The 11682-nt window shown below is 33.1% G+C and overlaps 1 protein-coding gene across 1 annotated transcript; it reads right to left on the reverse strand.

Annotated features, from left to right (window-relative positions):
- Nucleotides 1-1042: 1042 nt before the first annotated feature.
- Nucleotides 1043-4256, reverse strand: LOC110647194 (probable eukaryotic translation initiation factor 5-1). Its single transcript, XM_021800912.2, has 2 exons — nt 4092-4256; nt 1043-2993 (listed from the first exon to the last, which is right to left on the reverse strand). The coding sequence occupies exon 2, from the start codon at nt 2662-2664 to the stop codon at nt 1324-1326; it is 1341 nt and encodes a 446-aa protein (XP_021656604.2). The 5' UTR covers nt 2665-2993; nt 4092-4256; the 3' UTR covers nt 1043-1323.
- Nucleotides 4257-11682: the final 7426 nt, after the last annotated feature.

Consider the following 11682-nt stretch of genomic DNA (forward strand, 5'->3'; position numbering starts at 1 on the left):
AAATTGAATCATTATTCTCTCTGTAGATAGAATAATTTTTTATGCATAAAGAGAATAATTTTACACTTTATATAAAAGATGAGAGATAAATATTGACTATGTGTCATACGGGAGCAATTCACATCAGTTTCTAACTGAAAAATCAGTAATTGAAAGTCAGAGGAATTTTGCTGTATAAAATTTAAAAATTTAGAGAATTTTATATTATATTTTAAAGTTAAAAGACTATAGTGTTATAATTATATAAGTTCAGAGATAATTATTAAAATTTATCCAATAAAATATTCAGTTGGCTTGTTGAAATTTAGACGTCTTAAATTAATGCATCAAAGAAAACTACTTTCTAGATTGTTCAGAATTAACAGGAGAAATTCTCTAACATCTCAAGCAGACTAAAGAAGGATTATGCAAAGATAAAGTATTGGAAAGGGAGATGTATAAATTTTTGGGACTGTAGGTTCGGTTATCAGCCCCAAGGGTGAGATTCACATGTCCTCTAAAACAACCTACAAGTTGACGTATCCATGAAATCGTCCAAACAGGTGAAATCACGTTAATTTGACTCAATTTTCTAGTTATGAGTTAAAAATTATATAATTAAATCAATACATTTTGATTTAATTTTGATTTTAAACATTACTATATTAACACAATCTGAACTGATATTCATCAAAAACAATAAAAAAGAGAGATTATGAACATTTCTATTATAAATAAATATTTTACATGGTACATATGGAATTTATGAATACTTATTATTAAAAAAATTTAATTTTAATTCATATATTAAATTAATAAATAATAATAATTTTAGTTATTCAATTCAATATATGTAAAATACGAGTCAAGTTATAAAAACTTTAAAAAGCGTTGCACAAATCTATTTAAAAAAAAAAAAAAAAAACAATTCAATGGCCAAGCCAAACCTATTCCATTTTATTGTAAAACCAAAGATATTGATTCTGTCCTTCCAGGCAACGTTGCTGTTTTCCATGCACAATGGCACACCAACAATGAAATATAAAACGCAATAAGAAATTAATAATCGCCAAACAAACTCAAGCTAGCAATTAGGCATATAAATGCAAATCCACACAAATCACAACAAGCGCACAATGTGTCAAATGTTAAAGAGACACATGACCAGACCAATGAAGACTACGAGAGTCCCACAAGAAATCACTGACCGACACAAAACACAGAAATGCAACCCGTCAATGATCCCCGCTTATTTCAACTCCCCAGAAACTATAACATGACCAACTTTATTCCATGAACAAAGTAACAACACTAACTGAACATGAGAGAATAACTCTCAAGTAGTCACTCCTCTTCCGATTCTGACTCGGCATTCTGTAGCCACTCAACAAAAGGCTTGACATTCTTCCAGACTGGCGAGCATTTGTTGCCACCACCAAGGCCCTTCCGGTACCATTCTAGGATGAACTCCTCTTCCAGCACGTCATTGTCATACAACACTTTAACAGCCAATGGGACCTCTTTCACCACTTCAGGTCTAGCCTCACCACAGAAAGACTCAATGGCGTGCAACAGAAGCATCTGTGATCCCTCCTCTTGAGTTACTGCTGCCAGGTAGCTCTTCTTTTTAGACACCTCCTTGGCAAACCCTTTCTCAACACCCCCAAAGAGAGCAGCAAACAGAGCATTAATGACTTCTTGAGGTGTCCCGGAAAGTGAACTCAAGAAGGATTTCAGCTTGCTCACAGGAGAACCCATTTTCATATATCCCTTTATTTCATTAACGAGGCCTTCTGAGGAGTCATTGCTTTTAGAGCCATTCTGGTGAGCCTTAACTTCACGTTCCGGAGACTTCTTTGCTGACTTTGCCTTCTCTTCATTTGTGGATAGCATTACCATATCTGCAGTAACAGAACTCAACTGCTCCTGGATGCGTTGTTTAGCTGCCTCCAAAGAAGTATTTGTTTGCCACTGGACATCATCATCATCATCATCATTAGCAATCACTTGTTCATTTTCATCAGCTTGGCTGCGAGCTGGCGAGTGATCCTCATCAGAGACATTGCCTTTCTTCCTCGTTGATATGCCTTTAGAAGCATCCTTAGAACTACCAGAAGAGCCTTTCTTCTTTGTTGTCTCCTTTTTGTGCTTCTTCTGCTCCTCATCAGCAACCTCACCCTCCTTAAGCCGTTCCTTCTCAGCCCTCCTCATTGCCTTCTTGTCTTTGGAACCCTTTTTCGGCTCCGGTGGGCTCTTGAGAATAAATGTTGTAAGCTTGTCCCTCATATCAACATCAGAAACAAATCCGCATGCAGCACACTTCAAGGTGATCATTTGCGTCTTAGTGATAACTATCTCAGTTTCAGGGTTACCACAGCCATAGCACTGAACATACTTCTTGATGAAGTTTTCAAGCAGCCCAGCAAGCTTTGCAGTGTCATGGGCTCCATTCACAAGTGAAGTTCCAGTTTTCTCATCAAACTTGGATTGAGCTCCAAGCTCGTTGCCAAAGTACTTTGTTGTGTAGGAAGCTGGTCTAGCCAAGGCCTTAGCAATCTCAACCATGTTAACCACATTAGTCTTTATGCCATTTCCCCTACCTTCAATCTTAGTTATCATTTTTGGCATCTTATACCTGTAGAAGGCATCATCACTGTTGGAAGCACCAATATTTTGCAACGCCATCTTGCTTGTACTGATCTAAAGACCGGTATCACGTTAACCAAATAATAGGAAATTCTCCTTCAGCAGACAGGTTCCTTGCAGATGGGAAAGGCTGCATAAACTGGCAACCTATGTAGTCTGCGCTATGGCCCTCAAATAACCCAAGATGCATGCAGCCAACCTTACTTGATGAAGGTCTGATCTTTTTTCTAGACGTAGGACAGTACTCTCCAAGTAATCCAATTGATGACAAACAAAGAGAGGCTCGTTCAGACATAAAAAAAAGCTTAAAACTTGACAAGCTCCACGTTTGATGAACTGCAGATAAAGCAGACAAAACTGCCAACTTCCTGAAAGCAGACAAACAAATAACAACTTAAACAATCCCAACTAAACAACCAATTGACACACGAATTTATATGTTGCAGCGGTTGATGAAGCTGATTTTAAGCAATTTCATGAACGACTGTAATAGACTCAATGTCAAACGAATGCAATGACCCACCAATAAAGCAATTGACTAACATTAAACATTATGCAGGGGGTAGCAATTGTACTGGTAGCAAAGGCAGTGATTTTAAAAAACAGATATAGCAATTAAGAATAGACCTGCGTCAACTTTTTTGTTCTTTTGCTTCTAAACATTATACAGAAGGTATATTTATTACTGCTTTTCAAAATTTTTTTTCCCTAACCAATAATTGTTTTTGCTTGCAAAATAATAATAACAGAGATAAACTAATAAAAATAAATAAAGAGAGAGAGAGAGAGAGAGAGAGAGAGAGAGAGATGATGAAACAGAGCATTATTTTTTTTTACTTCTTAATAGAAGAATTAAGACAAAGAACTACGCACATATTTTTAGATCAGATGGAAGGCCAAAAAAAACTAGAAATAGCCAAGGATTTATCTAATTTATGATCAAATAAGCAATATTCACATATATACCCAAAAACACAATTGAACTGATGATTCCGATAAATATCCCCAACCTATTGGACGGTTATGGAATCCGTATATCAAATAGATGATCAACTTTCAACAGACCTACGCTAGACAGATAATAGGTTAGCTCAATCCAAACCCACAACTCATAAAAACTCAAATCACTAACCAAACTACCAAAAAGTTCAAAACCAGAAGCCAAAACCCTACGTTGCATCGACTAATCCAAGCGATCTATAGCCGAATCGCAAATGGAAAAAAAAAATAAAGAAATCTCAAAACCGAAAAAAGAAATGGACGATTCAAAGATCTAACACGATTTCGCAACAAAAACCAAAAATCACATCCCCAATCGACCCAAAAACATTTGAATCGGACGATACGCGCTTCAAAACTCGAAGAAAGACAACCGAACAAACAAAGAACACCAGAAACACAAGAAGAAACAAGAATCGATTGCAATAAAACCCAACGTAATCGATTAAGGACTCGGAAAACTTTACCTTAGAATGTAGAGAGAGACAAAGGATCTACAGAAGGACAAGCCTCTGCTCTGCGTGCGGCTTGCGTTAGGGATTGCGGGATGCTTTGGTAGAGGGCAATGAGCTAGAGAGAGAGTTTTAAATAGGCTTTTACCAATTTCTTTTCTTTTTCTTTTTCTTTTTTTTTTCTGAATTTCTGTAACCGACTTAATACATAATAGTTTTTAAATTTTTTTGTCGCTTTTGCGTTTTTGTCCCCCCACTTGCAATTGCTCAAAATATTAAAATTATTTCTCTGTTTTCTAAATTGTACTGCACTAATCAACCCATCAGTTTATTAATCTGAAGGATTTAATTATTTAGTTTTACAGATTAAAATTTTTATCAATTTTAAATAACTTTTATTATTAATTAACATAATTAATTAAATATATATGATTAATTAATTAAAAATTTTATTATTACGTTAATAATAAATGGGACCCGAGCCAGGTAGCTCTAGTATGGGACAGAAGAAAGCATATGCTTCAATGATTCTGAGCATGACTGCACAGAGGGCATTCTGAAGACGAAGCACATTATGTCATTATCTATAAAACAAATTTTCTTTTGTAGCCAAAGAATTCCTACAGCACCTCCACATGAAATTCCGGTCAAACGATTATTCATATAAAGGACACCTCAAATATATACATCATCAGGCTTCGTTCTGTTATCAAAGGCCCATTTTTCACATTATATAATTTGTTCATTTGATCAATCAAATAAATTATTTTTAAAATATAATAAATACATGTATAAATAAAAAGACATTATATTATATAATTTTTTAATTTAATTAATGCAACATTTACCTGTAAAATTTTATTATAAATCATGAAATTATGATAAAATTATTTTAATCGTCTATAAACTATCACACTCATACACATTTAATTGATTTATAAATTATAAATGTCAATATCATAATAGTGTGCTAGGACGTGATAAAAAAAATTTAATAAAAATCTATATTTATTATATTTTAAACATAGTATATATTATACTTAAAAACAATATGTAAAATTAATTAAATATTAATTAAATTAACTTATTAATTATAAAATTTATAAGGAAGCTCATTTTACTAATAAAATAAAATATGAATTTAATTATTTCAATTAAAAATTTAAAGATAATTTAGATGAATGAACTAATTTATTGATAAAATAAAATAGGATTAATTTATTTTAGATTAAAAACAGAGAGATTAAGTTATGAGCTTTAAAAGGTGTTTAGTTTGACCTGTAGGTTGGTCAAACCTATTTATAAATAAGAAATTATAAGTATATTAATACTTGATTTAATTTATAAATTAAAAAATTACTTAAAATAAGCAAAAAGTCATAAATTATCTCTTATTTATAATTTATCTACTTATTTTAAAACTATATTTTGATAAAATAAAATATTATATTGTCTTAATGATTTTTTAAATTATCAATATTATTATTATTATTATTTTAACAACCATAATACTCAATGATATATTTTTTTTATTATTTTAACATATGAAGTTATTTTTAAGCACATTATAATCAAACACTTAAATTATTTAAAAGTTAATTTTAAATAATTTTATTAAATAATTAATACTTATTTTTCAATTAACTTATAAGTTAAAAATATATTTTAAGTCAATAATTGTTAAAAATAAGTAGTCAAATCAAATACTTTCTTTGTCACGACCCAACCTATAAGCTGGACCAGTACTAGGATCTGCGCCGGCATAAAGCCCCCGATACCTGTGGTAAGCCTTACTGTTCCCAAACCCATGACCAAGCTCACAATTTAGGCTCAATATGCATATAAAATAATTTAAATTAATTATTATAATTTTATTTCAGACCAACTTAACTCAATAATTATCATAAATTAAAATTAGGGGAGCCTAGCTCAACCCTGTTACATCATTCATAAACTATTTAAAAGTCATAAAAATTTTTCATTTAGGAATACAAAAACTTAAATTCATATAGTCCCTGACAAGATCAATACTACTGCTAGTATATACAGAGTTCTAAATTACAAATTTAGAGAATAATAATATAATTAAGTAATTATCGATAACCTGCGAGAAAAGAAGCAGGTTATTCTGAAAAAGGTGTCCTCCTGTAGCCTGAAAAAAAAATAAGGTGAACAGGAGTGAGCGTTTGACTCGGAGAGTAAAATATCAATTTTAATTATAATTTCTATAGCTATCTAAAACTAATGTGTCCTAACAATGAAATGCAACACCATCATACATATCCATACATGTCACATCATAACAGCAAAAAGGTAATTTGGAGCGCACACATACCCAATAATATTCAAACTGTACATATACGGGAGTTGATCCCCCTATACAGATCTCTTAATCCAACCTCTGCTAGCGAGTGTCTCTCAAGCTAGACTTTCGCTTAATGAACCAAATGCGGGGGCCAGCGAGTGTCTCTCGAGTCGTGCCTACCTTGACTTATCCATAAGAGGACCGGGTCCCAGCGAGTGTCTCTCAAGCTGTGTCTACCCGTCCTATCCATATCCAATACCACACGCACGCTAACGCACACACACTGCTCCAAATTACCATAAACAACATCCATGGCACTTCATCAATTAAGAATGCAATAAAAATTGTGCCTAGGGTCTAACTACATAGATACATATTTATAAGTGATGTATGAGCATGCTAGAATATATAATAATATCAAAATTATAATTAAAATTAATATTTTATTCACTGTACACCAGAGATTACTGTAGAGGTTGGATGTAGGAAGATGGTTGACTCTGATCACCTACATAATTTTATTATAAATTTATTAGTGCTAATTTAAATAAAAATAAATTTAAAGAGGTAACACACCCTAATTTATGTTAAAAATTCGGCAGAGTTTTCTCTATACCTATGACCTACCTAACCTGCAAAAAGATTTAAACAACACTTCTAAATCTCAATTTCTATAATTAAATCTCATCAACATCATATGGCCCCTTCTGGGCCCTCCAAATCAGACAATAATCATAAACTTGAAAAATTATATTTTAGTCCCTATAATTGACGTTTTGTAAAAATTCACTCAAACAAGCTCTAAAAATTCTAAAATTTTTTCTTGCTGTCCTTAATAGGTTTATACGACTATTGCAAAAAGAATTATAATTTTATAATCACCCATGAATATTTTATGAATTTTTATTCTAAATCGGTATTAGTAAAAAATTAGCAACTTAGAGTTCGGGTTTACCTATGTCAATTCTGACACCTGGAACGCATCCAGAACATATGAAAATGCTATGATTGACTATAATATTGACCACGTTCTGAGACCAGCTGTCGGGCAGCTGGATTTGGCTAAAAATGCAGTCCTAGCGCTGGTGAGCTATCTTCAATCCAATTGCACCTAAATTAATTCCAAATTTTATTATTAATTATCATAAAATTATTTTTGAATTTTAGAAATAAAAAAAGTTCAAAAATCTCACCAAGCATTCTGGACCGTCCGATTATCGCCTTTTTCAAATCGTGTCCGATCGGAGCGGGACCGGTCCTATCTCAAAGATTTCGCCATCCTGAGTCCATCGGTGATCTCGGATTTTTGATCCGACGGTCGGATCGCCAGAAAAATGGCCAGAAAGCTCAAAACCCATATGTTTTTCTTCCAACTTTCCCTCATCGGATCTTCTCCCTCTGGCCATCGTTGGAGGCGAGGCTGGTTGGGTCTTGAAGCTTGTTGTGCCAGGAGTTGAACGGGCCCAGCCTCGTTGGAAACAACCACCAGATGACGTCGAAACGAAGCTTGAAAGTGGCGACCTCGCACATGCGTCCACCTCCCTCTCTCTTTGAAACTAGCCTCCATAGCCGCCCTTTGCTGCCTTGCCTGCTGCTGTTGAGGCTCGTTGGAGCATGCTGGAGACTCATTGGTCTTCATAGTCGACAGTGATGTCCTTTGTCTACCGGAAAAATGAAGAAAGGGAGAGAAGGAGTGGGTGAAAGAGAGAGTTTCGTGCGGGCGAGGAGAGTTGCATGGGTCTATTTCAAAATTCCCATTTCATTTTTTTTTAATTTTGCATTTCACGCTGCCCAAGCCAACGTTTTATAATATAATATTTTTAACTTTTAAAATATATAATATTTTATTAAAATAACTTTATTAAATCTCCATTTAAAATAATATTTGATTATTATTAATATTTAAAATAAACTCTTACTTAATAAATTAATTAAACATAATAATATTTTTAATCATAATATTAGTAATTATAATAAATTTAAAAAAATTTTAAAACATAAAACTACTATCTAAATTCAATAATCCAAAAGATTAAATCTAAAACTTTATAATAATCTTATAAAATATATTAAAATCACATAATAGTATTAAAATAATATTTAAATGCTTTAAAAAAATATAAAATCCATATTTTAAATTTTCAGGTTATTACAATATTTCCCCCTTAAAAAAAAATTCGTCATCTAATTTTCGAATAAACAAGGGATAAGGAAAGAGGGCTATTGGGATAGGTGCAAGTATTTACTCCTCCAGCTTAGCAAAAATGATTAAAACACTTTATTCTCCAAACTCTTCGTGTACTATAGATTGCATTCCTCTGCTCTCTGATTTTATTGCAGTGTCATAACTGTCTTTTAGTGATGTCAATCCTTATTCCTTTGTTTCAATAATTTTTGCTTTCTAAGGACATGACTTATGTTCCTTTACCTGATAGTATCCCATGAGATGTTTTCCTGTAGTACCTATCATCAGCATCCCATTCAGAATCTTTACTTGTCCTTTGACCTCAACGGTTAGCACATGTGCATCTTCTCACTTTCATAATACTTCAAATTTCCAATTTATTTGTCATTACTAATGTACTTAGACTAACCTTTGTTCATCTTATGTAACTAGTTAGGTAGAGTTCCCTCCAAGGGCTAAGTGTACCATTTATCAACATTGAAAAATGAACTGGTTCTCTTCTCTTATATGACAAAAGTGTTTATATTCCTTGACAACCCAGTCCATGTGACTTTATCATTTCCCACTCCTCCTTTGGAATGGGAATATCCCGACTTCTTCCTAAAGCTTCTTATTATGTGACGTACTTCCTGACACATTGACACTTAGGTTGAGGTTTCACTACTCCTTGAATCTATTATCTCACCATAACTTGTTTTAAACATCCCTTGGTGTGTCCTTAGTAGACTTATTCCTTTTTATTCTCATCATTGTAACTAAATCTCTTGAGCTCTTCTCTTGTCCTTTGAATCTTATCCACTTCCTTTTTCTGTTTCTGCTATTATCAATATCCTTTCAACCTACTGTACTTATTCTTTAATCTTTATCCTCTCTCATTCTTATACTTTTTCCTTCAAGGATGTTCACCCCATCATCAATTTTAACCTTCCTTTTATTTCTTAGTCCTATCTTGATTACTAGTTTCATTACTTCTAAAATTCTAACCTTACGATTAGTTCCTACTAGCACTTCTTTTACATCATGTAATACTTGTAATTGACCATAGAAAATTATTCTTGTACCTCCTTCCCAACTTGACCATTAGAACATTACCATTCCCTATTACCCTTAGTAGGAAATTGCTCATCCTGGTTAGATAGGAGCTCTTAAAACTATATGTTTCATTTGAACTAACATGGCTATGGGAAAGGTGTGCTATGCCTTAATTCTAAACAAAATACTTCACGTGTCCGTTCTCCCTAATATTACCACATATACTGCCTATAGCTTTCCAAACTTCAGCCTCGAATTTAGCCATCAACAATAATTTCATCCACCGAAACTTATCTGCCCAGAGTATTTCCTCCAGTTTATGGTTCAGAAGGGTTGCAAGCCCTGATAACTAACTCAACTTAATTCCTATCACTACTCTGTTCGTCCTTTCATACTTAACATCAGGTACATGCTTACCGTCATTCTCATATCAGGAGATTGTGTATGAATTGGTGCCTACTAAACTCTCAAATAACTAGGTCTCCTTGACTTAGTCTATGTTCCTTATACAACCCTCTAGAACAAAAAGCACGAGCTAAACTTGAAGAGAAAGAAAAATATTCTCTTATAGTCAACTACGCCCGATTGTCCATATAATAACGTTTACCCTATGTTTCTTGGTCTTTCTCTTCAAATTTCATCATCTCCTAGCATAATTATGCTTTACCTATAAGGTATCATCTACATGAACCCTTTACCGTACCATTGTCCTTCCTGACATAATATTTTATAATTTATTAACTTTACTTATACTCGATCTATGATTCATACCTATCATCATTTATATTGTGCCCTTGACTTTTATTGAATCCTGAAAGATTTCTCTCACTAATAGGTTCTTCCAACACTAATACCACCCTTACATATGGTCATTAATTTGATCCTTAAACTTTCTAGTAATTTATAACCACCTATACTTGTCGCTTTTTGTTCTACCCCTACTGTTGTTCTATCATTATTACTTCATTGCAAAGTGATTCTGTTGATCACACTAAAGACGTTTGCCTGACATTCATAACGAACCTCTAACTACCGTCTCACTATCTCAAAAGTCTAACCTAAAGCCTATGTCTCATTATTTATCATATTTTTTTTCCTCTCATCATACCTATTTGATCCATTAGATTGACTTTTACTCAACTTACTACTTACTAACTTCTTTTCTCTGCCTCATTAGATAGTTCATAATACCATTGCATACCTTCTAGCTTTTGCTCATTGTTATTGTATTCCTCGCCTAATCTTTTTGTTACTGTTAACAAGTTAAAGAAATCTTGCTCCGTTGCTATCCACTTCACTTTAGGAATAGGGAATAGATAGAATATGATCCAATCATGCAACTCCAAGCTCTATATTATCGCCCCTGGCACTATCTCTACTACATCATGTTATGAGTATCACATTACTAGATTTCATACCTCTATCACTATTCTCACTAATGTAGTCCCATTTTGGGTTCTCCATCCTTGTCATTCACCTTGCCAAGAATAACACTTAGCCTACTCTATATCTTAACCTTATTCCTTTTATTCTGCACCCTTCAAGTTGTCTTTTCATTTATTTCTTTTATCTTACCCACAAAAGAACTTGACTATTTTGTCCCTGGTTCCATTCTTTTTCCTAACATGACAACTATACTTGCTAGCTGTATCTTTCAGAGTCTCTACTAGGTTATCACATATCTACGCTACTCAGATTTGGTTCTTTGACCACTCTAGCCAGTACTTCCACTGGCATTTAAATTATGTTGCATCTGTAATCAATTATCCAAATTTTCATTCTGCACTTTCTCTATCCACTGGCCTTCTGTGATTTATCTTTGCTAATTTATTATTCTTAACACTATTATAATTAGATTATACTATTGTTTTGAACAATATGAAGTTAGAAAGGAACTCAGGAAATTGCAGTCATATATTTATTGTGTGATCTCTATTTTTATCCTTTAGCCTCCATAATACCCTTACTACCTCGAGAACTGATTTTATAGTTATTTTATTTTATTTTATTTTATTATTATTTTTTTTCCCATGTTTACTCAATTAGCCAAAACTTAAGATACTGGGCACCCAAACCCATCATTC

Source organism: Hevea brasiliensis, chromosome 12 (assembly GCF_030052815.1).
Source record: "Hevea brasiliensis isolate MT/VB/25A 57/8 chromosome 12, ASM3005281v1, whole genome shotgun sequence".
NCBI lineage: Eukaryota > Viridiplantae > Streptophyta > Magnoliopsida > Malpighiales > Euphorbiaceae > Hevea > Hevea brasiliensis.

What these genes read in the sequence shown, in the direction of transcription:
- LOC110647194 (XM_021800912.2), bottom strand. Translation starts at nt 2,664, where the DNA reads ATGGCGTTGCAAAATATTGGTGCTTCCAACAGTGATGATGCCTTCTAC.